We start from the raw sequence: 18,980 nt of genomic DNA on the forward strand, positions 1-18,980 counted from the left end.
CCACTTGCTTTAAATGAAAGAAAGTGTCAATTGCTGTAATACAGTACTGTCAGTGTGCTTGTGACTGCTTGCATTTACTCAGAAGGCTGTGACAAAAAAAGATTTAGCTTTGTGGCTTGCTGTATTTTTTTATTTATTTTTTTTTGTAGTTTATTTTCCCTCCTCGTAGTTATTTTATGTAACTACATAAAATATATTAATATTATTATTATTATTATTATTATTATTATTATTTATTATTATTATTTGACACATATCTAAGTGGGATTTTTTTAAGAAATAAGCAATGTTTTGCTTTTTGAAGTAATGTTTAGTAAATATTTTTAATAACTTAACTTTTAAATAATAGTATTTAAAAAAATGTAATAACTAATGTATTTTGTCTTGGCTATGATGGCAGTTGGTCAAGTTGGTTAATTAAATTTAAATTATTGGAAAATAATGGTTTGTTCTGTAGATAATCAAGATAAATAATAATAATTTCTTACGGAGGCTTTTAAAAACAAAAAAAAACTATAACAAATAAATCAGACTTTCTCCAAAGAAAGAAACATTTGGAAATACTGTAACATGTCCTTGCTCTGTTAAATATCACTTGAGAAGTATTTTAAAAAAGAATAAAACATTCACAGGAAGGCTAATAATTTAGCCTTTAACGATATGAACATGTAAGCAATTACGAGCTAAAATGTGTTACAAAAAATATTGCAAATAGAAAATCATGTTGCACTTTTTACAAAAAAAAACTCTCTAATTATACGCAAACAAATCTCATTTTGTCAGCATCCAGCAAAAAAAAAAAACTAACAAATAGGGCTCTATTTTAATGATGTAGGCGCAAAAAATCTAAAGTGCATAGTGCAAAAGCATTAAGGGTGAGTCCTAATATACTTTTGCGGTTTTAAGGACAAAAAAATACGCTCTGCGCCCTGGCGCATGGTCTAACAGAGTTGTGCTTATTCTCTTAATGAGTTATGGGTGTGTTTTGAGCATAACCTGCATTAAACCAATCAGAGTCTCATCTCCTATTCCCTTTAAGAGCCAGTAGTGTCGCGCCATGGCGCATTTGCTATTTACATGGCGGACTTTATAAGTGGAAAAACTGAACGCTTCACTAGTGAGAAAACAGTTAAACAGGCCATCTGCAGTGTGAGGATAAAGAATGAGCCTTCTCCATTCGGCCTCTTTACTTTCCCTTTACTCTTTACTTTACTCCTTTACTTTTGTGGATAAGGAAACAGTGTTGTGCGCACTCCACTGAAGACACCCATCATATTTAATTTTGCTCAAGCACAAAGATTAAACATTATACAACTGCAAATTGTCATGAATAAAGTGAATTTTAATCCTTTAATTCTTTTCATATGTAAAGATATTTGTGTGTCGCTGTACACCCTGTATGTATTAAGCAATGTGTAAGCTTTTTGGACCTGCAGAGGGGAATGACTAACACACTCTCGGCACTATACTGTAAACCAGCTTTAGTTGGTCTAAGGGGCAGACTATTTTCACTTCTTGAAAAACAGCCAAATTGGGTTCAAATAATCTTTTTTTTTTTTTGACAAAAATTACTTTATGTCACTCTTTATGGTATAACAAAGCTTTACATAACAACAATACATAAACTACAACTAAATAAATAGACATAGATATGTTATGCAAATGTTAAAAAATGAATAAGCTTCCACTATGGTATTTCAAGGTCATATTGTTCTAGGAACACTGTGGAAATTAATCAATCCTTTGATAATCTGGTCCATAATTACCTGTGTTCATTTCAGCTGAAAATTGCATACAACAGTATACAGACATTTAAGAAGTTTGTATCAGAGTGAGATAAATGGTTCAAATAAAAGGAACACTACTTTTTAGTTTTATCATAAAAGTAGTTTTACCATGGTGGGAGAAGTTTTAGCTTAGCTTAGCATATCATTGCATTGTATTAGACCATTAGCATCTCGTTCAATAAATACCAAAGAGTTTGCTATACTTAAAGCATAATAATTCTGTAGTTATACATTGTGTACTAAAACTGATGGAAAATGAAAAGTTGCTATTTTCTATAGCCCCTTTCACACATACAGACCTTTCCGGAAAATTGCCGGCAATTTTCCGGAAAGGTTGTATGTGTGAACAGGTCCTTTTTGAAAATACCAGTAAATTCGTTCTGGCTATTTTCCGGAAAGAGAAGTTGTAACATTACCGGCAATTTGCCGGAATGCTGCGCTGTGTGAATGCAGAAGCAAGATTGCTGTAATAAGCGCGTGCACGTCTAGAACGTGCTGACGTGAGACGTCTGCTTTAGCCAATCACAACAGTCAGACGCATTCACGTCCGCGCGGTTTGAGAGAATAAAAACCTTTGAATATTTTTCCAGACACATTTGGCTGCTAGAAGTTAGTCAGATCACGTTTATATGTTCTTCTTTATGCCAACTGTGTAAATAATCATCGATGAGATGCTTATGATAAGCCGTTGTTTGTTTATCTCAAGCTTTGCGTGTGCCTGTGAAACAGCATGTAAGCGCCTGCACACGCACATATTATGAACATCTCGACATGAGAAAGTGATCCTGCGAAAGTTGTTCACAATATTGATCATCCACAGAGTTTGTAATTTAGTCAAATCTTTACAAATACAAGCGCAGCCGTTTAAAGCTCATTTGTGGTGAATGATGTCAGAATTTACCGGTATTTTGGAATGGATGTATGAATGCTCTTTTCCGGAAAATTTCCGTAACGTCCTTGCCTGTGTGAACAGCGCTTTTTTCAATATACCGGTAAAGTCTTTCCGGAAATTTTCCAGTTATTTACCGGTATCACTGTGTGAAAGGGGCTTATGTCAATATGGCTAGAAACCAACTTCAATTCACCTTTATTTGTATAGCGCTTTTACAATGTAGATTGTGTCAAAGCAGCTTCACATAAAAGATCATAGTAAATTGAAACAGTGTAGTTCAGTTTTCAGTGTTTAAGTTCAGTTCAGTTTATTCAGTGTGGTTTACTAAGTCCAAACACTCAAGAGCAAATCCATTGATGTGCAGCTCTACAGATCCCGAACCATGCAAGCTAATGGCGACGGTGGCAACGAAAAAAACTTCACCAATTGGCGAAAGTGAAGAATTAAAAAACCTCAAGAGAAACCAGGCTCAGTTGGGCATGACCATTTCTCCACTGGCCAAACGTCTTGTGCAGAGCTGCAGTCAAGGCGCCGGACACTGGAAGCTGGACCTCAACGAAGACTCGTCTGTCCCTGGAGCAACACAGGAATCAGTCTCATGCGCTCCACTCCTCCATGACCACCACAGTAGCTGCTCAGGATACGGCCTGGTCCAGGAAACCTTGGGATCATCCTGTCGTAGGTCTGGAATAGAATCAGTGGTGCTGCATAGTCTGAGGGCCTCATGATGAGTATCCCCAGGTGTAAATGGAGACTAAAGAGAATAATTAGCGTAGCTGCTGTTCATATGCAGAAACCTGTGTGGAGCACATTCATGTATCATACCGCTAAGTGATGCACTGAGTGGATGCTTTACTAAAAAGATAGGTCTTTAATCTAGTTTTAAATTGGGAAAGTGTGTCTGAGCCTCGTACGTTACTAGGAAGGGTATTCCAGAGTTCAGAAGCCATAAATGAGAAGGCTCGACCTCCTTTACTCGACTTTGCTATTCTAGGTACTACCAGAAGCCCTGAGTTTTGAGATCTTAAAGAGCGAGTTGGATTGTTGCAAGACAGAAGGTTGGTTAGATAAAAAGGACCTAAACTATTTAGAGCTTTATAGGTAAGAAGCAATATTTTAAATTCAATACAAATTTTAACAGGCAGCTAGTGTAAGGGGAATAATATTGGAGTGACATAATTATATTTTCTAAACCTGGTAAGAACTCTGGCAGTTGCATTTTGTACTAGCTGAAGTTTGTTGATAGAGGATGCTGGGCAGCCAGCAAACAGTACATTACAGTAATCCAGCCTAGAAGTCATAAAAGCATGGACTAGCTTTTCTGCATCTGAGATGGATAGCATACTTCATAACTTAGCAATATTTATCAGGTGAAAGAAGGCAGTTTTTGTGACTTTTTTATAATAATTCTGTTATGTCTTTTAACATAACAATCAAGGAACTTTGAACCGTGACTGAAAATCTGCTGATGTCTAGATCCACTAAAAAAGTGGAGTGGTCCTTTAAGGTCAGATAAATATTTTTGCACGTCTAATACGTAGATGTGTGATGATAGGGTCGCAGTGTGTATCTGAGTGTGTGTGTGTGTGTGTGTGTGTGTGTGTGTGTGTGTGTGTGTGTGTGTGTGTGTGTGTGTGTGTTGAGAGGGCAAGGTGCCGGGGCAGGGCTAGATTAATAAGCGTTTGTAGTATTCAATCAATGTGCCTGCAAGCTAAAGCACCTGATTAGCATGACCCTGTCCTGCACATCAGCACATTCAAGCCTGTGGGAGGCTGATTAAGTGTGAATGCTAATTTTCATCCACAACGCTGTCAATGAGCTTGAGAGAGAGTGAGAGAGAGAGAGTGAAGGAAAGATGAAGAGCTACAGATTGAACAGAAGTTCAAAGACTGTCAAAAACAAAGTGTCTGCATTCATGTGAGTGCAGCTTCTGCTAATGCTAAGCAGTTGTTCACAAATTTTATACATGGCTGTTGTGAGAGTCTATCCATGAGCAGCAATAGGTATTGATTAACTGAGCTCTTTTCACACCTGATTATGAGTCACACATAACTGCATTGGTGTAGCAGTTGTAGTTTCTAATTTCATTATTGAGTTTGTTCACCTACAAACGAAGATTGTCATGTCATTCCAAATCTTCAGAACACAAAATAAGTTATTTTTGATGAAATCCGAGAGCACTTTGACCCTAGACAGCAAGGGTCCAGAAACATTCAAAGTCCAAATATTACAAAAAACATTGTCAAAAAAGTCTGTTCTCTGTTATAAGTGGTCAACCTAATTTTATGAAACTATGAAATTACCTTTTTGTGCTATAAACCCAGAGACATATTACTTTATACTGCACTTTCTTCTTTTTAGTTTGCTTCCACTTACTTGAATTTGCCGATTCAATAATTCAAAATCAGCATGTAAAAAAAAAAAGTGTTAAACATGCCACCAATTTCTCAAGAAACATGATTATAAAGGTGCTATTGACTTTAAACTTCAAGATATACATACAGTCAATAAACAGACGCACAAGCACGCACGCACCCACGCTCACTCACACACTCACACACACACACACACACACACACATACTTGATGTACACTCACTGGCCACTTTATGAGATGCATCTTACCAGAAGGGGGTTGGACCCCCTTTTGCCTTTAAAACTGCCTTAATCCTTTGTGACATACATTCAACAAGGATCTGGAATATTCCTTAGACATTTTGGTCTATATTGACATGACAGCATCACGCAGTTGCTGCAGATTTGTCAGCTGCACATTCTTGACGTGAATCTCCTGTTCCACCACATCCCAAAGGTGCTTTATTAGATTGAGAACTGGTGTCTGTGGAGGCCATTTGAGTACAGTTGAGTACCAGTCTGAGATGATTCTCGCTTAATGACATGGTGCGTTATCGTGCTGGAAGTAGCCATAAGAAGATGGGTACACTGTGGTCATAACACACACACATAAGCCCAGCTCCAGTACTTTTTTATAAGACTAGATACATTTTTTTCCAGTGATCTCTTTGAAAAACTTAAATGCAAGAATAGATTAGTAATGTAACTTGGGCAACAGCCCCAGTTGTGTTCTGCTCTGAGATTGAGAAGAGCCTCTGATTAAAGCCCCATTTCAGCAGCTCTATTACAAGACGGCATAACAAAATAATAATAATAATAATAAAAACGGCTCCTCTCTTTTCCTTGCTTCAGGCTTGACTTACCCCTGACTCTTCTCTCCTCTTTGCCTATTCCACCATGTTAATAACAGCCCCGCAGGCAGTGTTTCTGCTCCTGACAGACCCTCAAACGCTACACAGGGCTTGTGTGAACATTTCCCTGTGCTGTGTGCCAGTGTCATGCCTGGAGAGTCTGGGCAGATTGCCGAAAGAGACGCGCTTACCCTGGGGCATCATTATCAGCGCAGCTCCCCAAGAAACCAAAAGCCCAAAGCCCTCACTGCACAATGACCAACATAACAGTGAACAAAGAAAATATGCATATCCGTACGCAAATTGAGAAAGACTGTGTGTTTGATGACATTTTACTGACTGAAGCCACAACTTATGAGAAAAGGTATATCCACACCAACACTGAATCAGTGGCGCAGTAGGTAGTGCTGTCGCTTCACAGCAAGAAGGTAGCTGGTTTGAGCCTCGGCAATGGAGTTTCTGTGTAAAGTTTGCATGTTCATCCTGCATTCGCGTGGGTTTCCTCCGGGTGCTCTGGTTTCCCCCCACAGTCCAAAGACATGCGGTACAGGTGAATTGGGTAGGCTAAATTGTCCGTAGTGTGTGTGTGTGTGTTAATGAGTGTGTATGGGTTTCTCATTGATGGGTTGCAGCTGGAAGGGCATCCACTGCATAAAACAAATGCTGGATAAGTTGGTGGTTCTATCCACTGTGTTAACCCCAGATTAATAAAGGGACTAATAAAGGAGAGCAATTTTTTTCTTTACCTAAACCTCATTCCAATCCGGGTCACTGCACCAATATAACCCTGCCAGGAGCTGGGATCAAAACTGCAATTCTTTGCATAGGAGTTGGTTGCTATAACAATGAGGCTAAAGACCATGGCCTCTAGCGTCTGACACTAGAGCACTTTTGTGGAGGTCAGAGGATTGAGGTTTACCTGTACAGCATGTCGCTAGCTAGCCTCTGTTACTTAACCTCCCTCATATCTGGGTCACGGCACCATTGTAACCCGTCGGTCCTTCACCACCCAACCCGCTCTGAGCTAAGATCAAAGCAGTGATTTTCGCTAGAGCACCTTTTTTGGAGTCAGAGGAGTGAGGTTCACCTGCACAATGCTTTACTTGCTGGCCTTCGTTACCTAAACCTGACTCCCATCCTAGTCATGGCACCAATGTAACCTGCCGGGAGCTGAGATTGAACCTGCGATTCTTTGCATGGGATTCAGTTGCTTTAACAAGGAGGCTAAAGACCATGGCATCTAGCATCTGTTGCTAGACCATCTTTTTTGGAGGTCAAAGGAGTGAAGTTTACCTGCACAGCACTTCACTAGCTGTTACTTAAACCTCACTCACATCTAGTTCACGGCACTAATGTAACCCACCGGTTCTACACAACCCAACCCGCTCTGAGCTGGGATCATATCAGCAACTCTTGGCATGGAAGTTGGTTTCTCTAACAAGGAGGCTTAAGTCCTTTTACCATCTTGCAGTAAAAAAATATTTATTAAATAAATAATAAATAAATAAATAAAATATAATGTCATAATATATATATATAGTTTTTTCACTTTTGATAAATTTAACTGCTGAATTTAAACACTGTCTATTAAAATATTAATAAATAAAATCTAAATCAATAGCTCTTATCTCAGTGGTCAGTCAGTTTTCTTCATGGCACAAACAAAAAAAATTCCAATTCTTTTCATAAAAAATAAAAGATCGCTGGCAGTGAACAAACGCTTGCACGTCATTTCTATTCAAAATCTTGTTTGCAATGAAAATTGTCCAGCGAGTGTTGGTTCTGGTTGTGAGAAAACCCTGCGGCTGCTTTGTGTCCGGCTGTGATCAGTGCAGGGAGCCTGGGGGGAATCGGCTGCTCTCTCTTCCTCCTCCAGAGCCTCTGCAGGCATCAATACAGCACTGCTGCCTGATCCGAGAGGTCAGAGCCAAGGGCACAGAGCTGCCAGAGTCCCGGCCGGATAGACGGATGGAGATCTGGATGAGTGAAAGCATTGCTCTGAACCCACGAGTGTCCACACAGCTCATTAGCAATGTATGAAGTCGGTGTGTTAAGATTCACACTGTTTCTAGCAACATATGCAGCCTGTCCGTCACAGCTTCTCACTCGCTATATAGAATGTATTACATGGTATTATATGTAGATTTCATAAAGCGTAATCTGGATGTACGATATTTTCAGAAGTTCACTCCAACATGCAATTGAAAAACAAGATCAGAATGTGACGTGAAATATAATGCCTAGAAAGTTTCTAAATGGAGATGAATAAATCCAGACTCAAACTGTGGTCATCAGATGACAGTCAGAATACCAGATAAATTTGTAGTTGCAGGCAATACAATGTAAATATAATACAGATATATTCACCTCAGAGAAAAAAGGTCATGAATTGTATTCTGAGTCATCTTTCCATCCATTTCAATTTCTCAAATCTTTTCAGAATAATAAATTACATTATGGTTTTTACGTTTTTTGGACACTTAACTTTTAACTTACTTAATAAATCAATTAATTATCATAATTTTGGCTGTGTTAAAGGATTAATTGACCCAAAAAATTATTTATTCCATTAATTAGAGATGTTATAATCAGGTTTTTTTTTTTTTATTGATACCGAAACTCAATGCGATATTTCTATAATACATTAAATAAAAAAAGAAGTGCGATAAAACAGATCCAGGATGTTCCTTATTTTTATTTAATTCACCTTTTTAACATTAAACAACTTGGTTAACAAACGGAGCACTTCTGTGAGTTACCTTGAACAATCAAGCAATAAATAACAAATTCTTACGTGCTGTTCTCTACAAAGATGAATGGCAGGTCACTCACTGCGATCATATGCACCATCATGGCTGTGTTTGTTTTTGACGTGCCTTATCAGGTTTGTTGTGTTAAATGCAGCCTTTTCCTTTCCACCTCTTGCAATCCCAAATTTACATATCTCAAAGTTTGCTATGTGAATGTTGTCATCATCAACTTTATAATACCTACAGACCGCAGACATATTTGTGCTTTCTGCTTCAAGCTGCTTCCGTGTTCTACTTTGCCAGCATTTAACCAATAGCGTCTCTGCAACAAAGTGATGTCATGCCGCACGTGTTGCTGTTTCTGTGTGAAGTCAAGAAAGACGTCTGACTCTGTGTCACCGCATAACTATAGATGTGTTATAAAATAATGACATATATATTTGAGTCCTGATCGGGAGGTAACGTCCAATTCTGATCAAGTCTGAAACCGCGTGATCGGGCCCGATTTCCAATCACGTGATCACATCTGGATATCCCTACTATTAATTGCTCGCACTTATGTTGTTCCAAACCTTTAAAACCTTTGTTCAATATTATAACACAAATTATGATGTTTCGGATGAAAAAATGTGTTTGTTTTGGCTGTTTTTAATTAAATCTAAGCATTTGCTTCTGCTCTGAAATAGTAGTTCTTCTCTGGTGATATCAGATTGACCACTTGAGGAAAATATGCTTAGTCATGCCCCTCCAACTGTTTGTTTACTGCAAGTAAAAGATGAGAGAATGAGCACAAAAATAAAAGCTTCCCTACTCAGTATTTCATTTTAGTTGTAAATACATCATCATGTTAAAATGAAAGTCCTATAAGTTCACACAGACTTTTTGTCCTTATGCAGATTTAATATATGGGCAGAAAAATTTATATTTTTGTTTGTGATGGGAAGAAATTTGCCATTTGGTAAACAAACTGTAATTTAAAGCAGTGTTTCTCAACCACGTTCCTGGAGGACCACCAACACTCAAGTTGTCTCCTTTGTCTGTCACACCCATTGCAGGTCTTTCTGTCTCTGTTAATGAGCTGGTGATATGAATCAGGTGTGTGTTTGGTTAAGGAGACATGGAAATGTACAGAGCTGGTGGTCCTCCAGGAACGTGGTTGAAAAACACTGATTTAAAGGGTTAAACTCTTCAAAATGACTGAATTCTTGGTAGTTAGCATAAAAATTGATGTTGATAAAGCAATTTATGTTAGCAAAAGCGCTACAAAATACAATACTTTAAGCATTTCTGTCCTCATCCTTTTCTTAAATCACGCACAAGGGTTTAAGCTGGTTGCCATTCACTGCTATTACATGAATGAGACTGAACAGAGCTGAAAATCAACCCTGCATCCTGGTCTCTGAGGACACTTCTGTCACCTTCAAGCCTGTCGTTTTAAACGCTTGTGTCAACAATCAATACATTTAGGTTATTATCTTTTCCTTTCCCACTTTCACATCCTGCCTCACATCCTCTCCTGCCCCCTTCTTTCTACCCTTTTCGCCTGCCCGTGTCTTTGTGAATGAGGCTGATGGATGAGAAAGAGTGTGGTGTCCTTTTTGGCCATGTCAATATCCTCAGGTTAATGTGAGACTGGCCAGAATCTGTGTGTGTGTGTGTGTGTGTGTGTGTGTGTGTGAGAGAGAGAGAGAGAGAGAGAGAGAGAGAGAGAGAGAGAGAGAGAAAGATTTGGGAGAAGGATGTTACAGGGCAACAGGAGCGGGGTCAACACCCAGCACACCTTAATATTTAATCAGACCATTCCCAGCAACTCTACACCCGACTGAGAAAAGAAACAGGATAAAGTGAACATGCAAGGACATCCGTTGAAAAACAAAATTCCACCGGGTCCAGAATTAACCTCTCTGGTCTAACCTCTCATCAATGGACACAGAATAAAGAAAATTTACGGGCTATGAAAGAGAGTTTTGAGTTTATTACAATATTTGCCTGGCTATTTCATGGACAAAAATAAAACAATAAAATTGACATATGATATTACTTATATACATATAAAATAGAATATAAACTTAAAAAAACGCATTTCAATAATAATATAAAGGTTTATAACACTAAAAACACAACAGTGATGAGTCTTTTGATAAAAATTCTACTTTTTTAAAAAGATTTACATCTAAAAATAATTCCTTTAAAGTCTCTCCAGATAAAAATTATTGTCTGATAACATTAAAAAGCAGGCATTGTTATATGTATATGTATGACAGTAAGGTTGTTCTAATGTTGACAATATTAATTTTCTAATTTAAGTAAGCAAGCATGAGGGAGTCTACTATGTCAAACACAGCATCTTGTATAGACCATTTTAAAGGATGTTAACAAAAACAATGGTCCCAACGTATTTCCTGTTTTACATTTTTATTTTTTTCGCTTCCGAGAATCCAAAATGAGTCACATATTGATAAATAATGTTATGATAGCAGTTTTAACATTAAGTTATGACTGAATTGCCTCTTGTTACAGTTATGAAATAGCCGTGATAACAAAGCATTATTAAAAACAGTCTAATATATTTATATATATATATATATATATATATATATATAGCATTTTTATATGAAGTTGTGTGTATACTGTGTATACTGTGTGTACTGTGTAACATGAACTAACAATGAACAATACTTCTATAGCATGTTTTAATCCTACACTCAAGAAATGACATTTGATGTTTGTTTCTACTTATTTAAACTGGCCTAAAACAACACAATTCTTGAGATTTTTTTTGGGACAACTTAATTATTTATGTTCAATCCACTTTAATTTGTAAAAACTAACTTAATTCTTTCACGTTGCCCACAATACACATCAATTGTGTGGAACCCAGGGGCACCACTTGGAAGGGAAGTTACTCTATCCACCACCACCCCATTGCCCGGAACTTTACTTTAAGGGCCCTAAAAAAAATTCTGTCTTATAGGGCTGAACGGTATGAACTGAATAGTGTATGAACTAATACATTCATTAATATACCAGTAAAAATAGTAATATAAATTCTCTCAAACACAATTAATTTTCATTTTGTGGAAACAGACATTTTCACTCATCAGTAGTTTTTACATTTGATGTGTTATTTTAAATATGGCACATAATGCAATGAACATAAAAAATTTTAACCCGAATTTTGTTTAAATAAAATAAATTGCATCTAAAATATATATTATACAATTTAATGGTGACAGAATCATTTTAAGAACACAACTTTTGACCCTCATTGCAAAAGAAAGGACTTCTTGACCTCATATGCTGGGTAAAGATAGCACATGACACTGAGAATAAGGGCCTTAGTTAGATTGAGTGGATAGAGAAAAACAGAGGGAAAGAGACAGATAGGAGAAGACGGAACAAAGAGCAAGAAAATTAAAATGCTGTTCATCACTTCGAAGTCCCGTTTCGCTTTCTCCGAGAGGGAGAGAAAAACTGCGGCAAGTGAACTAAAAAAAATCTCACCTTATATAACACACAGTAAATGAGATATCGCAATTTAGCACAGCACACATTCAGTACATTTACCGTGTCAAACATTTTCCTAAAAGGACCGTTTAGGATCTTATATTTCATTCAGGTGGCATTTTACTAAACACTATGCACTGAGATGCACCATAGAGGTCAAAGCACGGAGACAAACACACTTTTGCACTAGCTGACTATGGCTTCTCGTGCGATCAGCAGCAGATGGGAGCGAGTACAGTGGTTTTCAGGTGGAGGTGAGGGCAGGACAGGAGAGCAGATGACCCTCTCAGGGGGACCTTCAGTCCCTACTTTAGCAGGCAAGAGTTCGCAGTACTGTCATGCTGTCCATACATCAGCGTTTACAGCACAGCAGGGAGGGACAGAGAGAGAAAAACCTGCTGAGCTTGCAGACTAGAAGGAGTGGTAAAAATTTAACTAGCCTGATGAAAGCATAACTTTGCATGTCAAGTATTTTAAAAGAGAGAGTAGGAAAGTAAGAGAAAGAGAGAGAGAGAGAGAGAGAGAGAGAGAGAGAGAAAGGGTATGCTGTGAAAATTGAAAAAGTCTGGTGAATAGAAAAGGACAAGAGAGCGGTTCCACAAAAGGAATAAAAACCATGCACGATTAAGGTCAAACTATGAGGTCGCAGAGCATTTTCTTGAACACTTGGTTTTTAAAACACTACTGTTGGTGTTTAAAGAAGGGTTTAGCGCAGTGGTTCACTAGTCTAGATGATCTCTGCCTTCTTGTGGACGTATATAAGCACATGTAATTGAAACAAATAACAAAATGTAGCCCAAGTAATGCATTTCACATTCGCAAAAATGTAGACAGCGCCCTCCGGTGGATTTTCTACCAGAAACATGTTACGAAACGTACTTGGAGAAATGTATTTTATGTTTGTACAAAAAGTGTAGGCTGAGGCACTTATTTAAAAGTAGAACTTTATCTTTAAAAGCTACTCAAACATTGAGTTGAATAACTTGGTGAGTTGGCAGGCTGTCCTAAAAACATTCATTAGCACATTCACTTGTCATTTCATGGCTCGAAAGAAGCCAGCTTTTTTTGGTTGAAGTCTCACTACAAACATATTGTGTGCAAATAGAGGCATCTGTAAAAGGTCTGGTGTCTCTCGCCCTTCTCAGTCATGGAGTACGAGTGTTAGGTGAGACTTCTGACCTCTAATTGCTCTTCCGCACCATTTTAAAGGGTGCAAGTGTTGTTTACTCTACTGACAAAGTGTCGATTGGCTGAAATCACAGCTTTCTTCATCCGGCATGGTCCCTCTCTCACTGTACTTTGCACAGATTCATTCAACAAGTAATATTCTGGAACTGAAAACATCTTATGCTCACCTTGTTCTCTCTCTTTCTCTCTCTCTCTCTCTCTGTGTGTCTGCATGTGTAGGAGCCGTGCGAGCGTCTAGTATCTTCCCCATCCTCAGCGTCATCCTGCTCTTCATGGGTGGTCTCTGTATAGCTGCCAGCGAGTTCTACAAGTCCCGCCACAATATCATCCTCAGTGCAGGAATCCTCTTCGTGTCTGCAGGTGAGCCTATGGAGTCAATGAGGAAAAGGTTAATAAGGACGAGGTTTTCTATAGGCTACAAAGTCTCTTTACAAGTAACTGGCACAATTGTTTGTTTGTTTGTTTGTTTGTTTGTTTGTTTGTTTGTTTGTTTTTACTTTCCGAGCAGTATTTTTAAACTGTTTAAAAATTGGTAATTCTATTAAAAAAATTGTAACTATATTTTTGTTTAAAAGTAAACTTTTCACTTGTATTAGTGTATATTTTAGATTTTATTCAAATGAAAATAATAATAAGCAGTCATTGATCCAGTCTTCAGTGTCACATGATCTCTCAGAAATCAATATGCTGATATGGTGCATTATCAATGCTGAAAAAAGGAACTTTTCCATCAACAGAAGGTTCAAAACACAATTCAAGGCATTTTTGTAAAATAAAAAGTATACGGGTCATATCATACATTCAGCGCAAAAAGGCACAAGACATGTTTGACGCAATGTGTAGCTACTTTCCAACGCAACCCTGATTTTCCAGCTTTGCAACACGTTGTTTAAATAGTTAATACATTTGGGCTGCTTTGTGGACTCATGGGTGTGCCAGTCTAGAAAGGAGGTGTGTTAAGGCACATTGTTGGCATGTTGCTATTTTGAGAAACTAGACTGCATAATTGACCAACTGAAAGCAGGTCTAAAGTCCAGTGCAGAGCGCGTTAGTTGTGCGCCTTAAACGAGTACACAATGCTCTATACACACAGGATGTACATCAATACACAAGTATCTTTACATATCAAAAAGTATTAAAGGATTAAAATTTTACAAACATTATTATTTTCTACATAAATATATAAACCACTGCCACCATGCCTTCATCATCTCAGGAGGCTTTTTTTTCCAGTTTATTCATGACAAATTGCATTTCTATAATGTTGTTATAATTATTACACTGTGACCCAACCGTTAACTTTATCATAAAATGAGTCTAGTTAGCTTAAAGTGGACAAAACTATTTCTACTCATTTCAAGAGTTTTGAACTCAGTGTTGAAGGTAATGAGTTCATTAAATACCTCATTACTAAAACGTAAATGGAGAAAGTTCACAGTACTCAGATTCGTTTTTTAACTCAAATGGTTTGTTGAAATCGGTTTCCTCAAACAGTTTGAGTTGCCTTAACTTATTGGGTTTTACAGTACTCAGTTGGTTTGAGTTCTCTTTATTTTGGGGGGTTTACTGTGCTCAAATTGCTTCATTTACTCAAATGAATTAAGTTTACAGTACTCATTAGGATAAGTTTTTGAATAGTTTGTTGCAATCGGTTTTCTCAAATGGTTTGAGTTACCTTAACTTTTTGGGTTTTACAGTGTAGTATAATTTATTTTAAGCATATTTTTATTTGTTTTAATAAAAACAACTTTAGATTTGTCCACCTGTTGGGTTTTGGAGATGTCTGCATCACCATATTGGGCATGAGAATAGGACGTGTGTTTGAATTTAACTCAGTTTTTTGACCACACTTTATTGTTATAGTTAATTTATTAGTCTGCTGAAAATTAGATTTGAATTTAGAAATAGTTTTAAAACAAATCTTTGAGCTTAACAAAAAATATTAAATATGTAGTAGGCTATGGATGTCTTCAGTGGAGTGCACACAACACCATTTCCTTTTTCTTGAAAGTAAGAAGAAAGTAAAGAGGCTGAATGAAGAAGGCTCAATCTGTTTTCTCGCTAGTGAAGCGTTCAGTTTTTCTATTCAGTTTTTCCACTTACAAAGCCGCCATGTAAATAGCAAATGTGCCATAGTGCAATGCTACTGACTCTTAAAGGGAATGGGAGATGAGACTCTGATTGGTTTAATGTTCATTATACTCAAAACACAGCCATAACTCATTAAGAGAATAAGCACAACCCTGTTAGAAATAAGTTTTTGCTTTCCTCATTTGATAAAAATAATGGCATAAAAGGGCAAACATTAATAATCAATTCATCATTTTCAATCCCTTCTAACTCGTGCTAACTGTCAAACTCATCTTAGTTCACCAATCAGAGAAGATTGCAAGCAGAAATTGCCAAAAACAAATTTAAATAACCCTCAATGTTTACGTCTTAAATATATGATGCATGAACAAGATCAAACTTTGTAAGGCACTGACCCAGTTGAGTCAACTGGCCTAACGCTTTCAAACTGACCCCGCAATACTCCCTAAAATGCTATTCAGGAAAGCGAACAGTGTCAAAAAGCAACAGCTTTGATGTTAGCGCACAAATCAGCACTGCATAACTTTGACTCAAAGACTTTATCCAACCCGCTGCCTCAGTGTTGATACAGTTATCAAGTCAGTTTTTCTTCTATTTTTTAAAAAAAAACTCACTTTGGTCCTGATTCTGTTGCTAGGCTTAGAGGGGCCATTTGGGATTAAAGTCTAAAAATATGGTGTCCCTGACACACTTTCCCAGTGATCCATCATGGTGGTTTGACTGTGTCACAGACGACTCCAGCAGAGTGTGAGTGAAGTCAGCAGTGAACCACAGATCATGTTCCTGTGAGGTCAAGCACCGCAGCCTCACTCTCAACTCCTCATTTACTTGCTCATGCTGACAAATTAAGGCTCTCAGCGCTTAGTTTATAGCTAAGGGGTTAAGGAAATTGTCAAACCGGCTCTGTTAACCTTACCATTCAGAGGGCAGTTGCACTTCATTTTGTGAGATGACAGCAATGTTCTGTGAACATTTAGGTGCTGTGCATCCAGGTAGATCTAACCAAAAAATGACAGATGAACTAAACACATTTAACAGCGGTGAATCTCTGTTTTCCAGCAGTATTGTGACGACACGCTGATACTTTTTTGATACTAATTTATTTATTTAACAGGGACATGCACAAAAATTACATTAACCACAAAAAGGAAATATACATTGTGCCAGGTTGTAGCAGGACTGCTTTTTTCCACCTGCAGTCCCTGACAGGTAAAAATTAAAACAATAAAAATCAATTAATTAAAAAGTCAGTTTAAAACATACAGGCATAATCACATATAAACTAAACACTGATAAATCAAAAACATCTCACTCAGTGTGTACAAATTTGATTCGACAAAAAACAACTCCTAGGCATGAAAACATCTTATAATTTGTACATGTGATTAATTCTGTTGGGAGAGAATTCCATAGATTTGTGGCTTCATAAATAAAAGAAGAATGATTGAAAGAAGTTTTACTTCTATGCACAATACATTCCCCTCCTACCATAGAATGTCATTTTTTTATTAACAATGGAACCGAAAGATTGTGAATAATTTTAAAAACAAAAACAAATATTAGAACATTTCAGATCAGGGTGCCCAAACTTTTTCGTATAAAGGGCCAAAATCTAAGCTTGATTGAGAGCTGTGAGTTGAAAGTGAATATCGCAAATTGTATTACGTTAAGGTTGCCATGGGTCATTCCCTAATTTATCTCTCAATATTTATTAATAAAAAAATTACTTCTACCTAATTTTTCGAAAATGTAAACTATTTTAATGAACCTATTACAATAAAAACTGGCGTTCAATGCCAAATACACTAGTCATGCTGAACCTGCCTTTGCTTTGATTTGCATGCTGATGTCTTCTGCTTTGTCCTCTATTCGTTAAGTGACAACATGTAATTTCAAACATTTAATTTCAGTTTGCTTTTTCGTCGCTTAACAATAATGAGAATCTCTGTTAAAGGCATAACCCATCCCAATCATTTTCCCTCTGGTGGGCCAAATCAAAGGATACAAAGGGCCAACTTTAGCACTTGTTATAGGTGAATTGAATGAACTAAATTGGCCCTAGTGTGTGAATGTGAGAGGGTATGGGTGTTCCCCAGTACTGGGTTGCAGCTGAAAGGGCATTCGCTGCCTAAAAAATTTTCTGGATAAGTTGTCGGTTCATTCTGCTGTGGCGACCCCTGATAAATAAAGGGACTAAGCTGAAGGAAAATTATTAAATGAACGAATGTTTGTGGGGATAAAAAAAAAAGCTCAAAAGCAAGATGTTAAAATGTTATATATGTATGTTATATGTGCTGTTTTTTCTACATAAAAGGCCAAACATTCAAACAAACCTCTTGTATAAAGAATATCTTTTTTTAATATGAAGTTAATTTGGTGTTTTGGTAGTGTCTGGCAGTTTTGCGAAGGGGTGGAAAATGGTTTAACTTTTCAAAATGTAGTCTACCTTCTCAGCATTATGATACGCTGAACTAACATAAATGTAACAAACCTAAAAATTATGACATGAAGGAGATTCTGACTTACCTGCTTTTAAAGATTGCTTTTTTGACTGCTGTCACTTCCTCATGCTCAAATTATTTAAAGTGACAAACCACTTTTTATTTTAGTTGTGTGGTGCGGCACTTAGTGTTGTGGCATTAAGGCTGACATGAATTTAATATAATTTAAATGTGAAAACTAATACACATTTTATAATATACACGTCTTGTTAATATTGGTAACATTTCTAATCAGTACTATTTGACTGAATATGCACAGATGTACACTACTTGACAAAAGTCTTGTCGCTGATCCCAGTTGTAAGAGCAACAAATAATAACTTGATTTCTAGTAATTTATTTCTGATGAATCATCTGTTGAACTGCATCCCAATCATCACAAATACTGCAGAAGACCTATTTGAACTAGCATCGACCCAAGATTCCCACAAAAAAATCAGTCAAGATTGGTGAAGAAAAAAAAATCATGGTTTGAGGTTACATTCAGTATGGGGGCGTGCGAGAGATCTGCAGAGTGGATGGCAACATCAACAGCCTGAGGTATAAAGACATTTGTGCTGCCCATTACATTACAAACCAAAGGAGAGGGCAAATTCTTCAGCAGGATAGCGCTCTTTCTCATTCTTAAGCCTCCACATCAAAGTTCCTGAAAGCAGAGAAGGTCAAGGTGCTCTAGGATTGGCCAGCTTAGTCACTAAACATGAACATTATTGAAAATGTCTGGGGTGAGATAAAGGAGGAGGCGCTGAAGATGAATCTAAAGAATCTTGAAGAACTTTGGGAGTCCTGTAAAAACGCTTTCTTTGTTATTCCAGATGACTTTATTAATAAGTTACCTGACTCATTGCAGAGATGTGTGGATGCAGTCCTCCAAGCTCATGGGAGTCACACACAGTATTAATTATTTTTCCACTGCATCATGACTTCATATTCTACACTGTGTTTTAGTTCTGTTATGTGACAAGACTTTTGTCTAACAAAGTCAGACCTTACCTAATTAAATAATAAAAAATTAAGCCGTGACCATGTTTTATTCTGGCTAAAAAAAAACTCTAACAA

General features: G+C 37.3%; 1 protein-coding gene and 1 long non-coding RNA gene across 6 annotated transcripts in view; one reads left to right on the top strand and one right to left on the bottom strand.

Annotated features, from left to right (window-relative positions):
* The window catches only part of LOC141381214 (uncharacterized), a 150,983-nt gene that overhangs the window by 109,644 nt on the left and 22,359 nt on the right, over positions 1-18,980 (bottom strand). For 4 of the 5 annotated variants that reach the window (XR_012401040.1, XR_012401037.1, XR_012401036.1 and 1 more), the window contains exon 3: positions 13,497-13,695. This is a non-coding gene — a long non-coding RNA (uncharacterized lncRNA). Of the gene's footprint in view, positions 1-13,071; positions 13,696-18,980 lie in introns of those variants that run through there. The other variant, XR_012401038.1, reaches the window with a different exon arrangement.
* Positions 1-18,980, top strand: part of cacng2a (calcium channel, voltage-dependent, gamma subunit 2a) — a 131,422-nt gene that overhangs the window by 108,436 nt on the left and 4,006 nt on the right. Inside the window, 1 exon segment of the mRNA NM_200641.2 lies at positions 13,549-13,689. Within this exon segment, the coding sequence (NP_956935.1) occupies positions 13,549-13,689 (141 nt within the window).

Source organism: Danio rerio, chromosome 3, assembly GCF_049306965.1.
Source record: "Danio rerio strain Tuebingen ecotype United States chromosome 3, GRCz12tu, whole genome shotgun sequence".
Taxonomy (NCBI): Eukaryota; Metazoa; Chordata; class Actinopteri; order Cypriniformes; family Danionidae; genus Danio; species Danio rerio.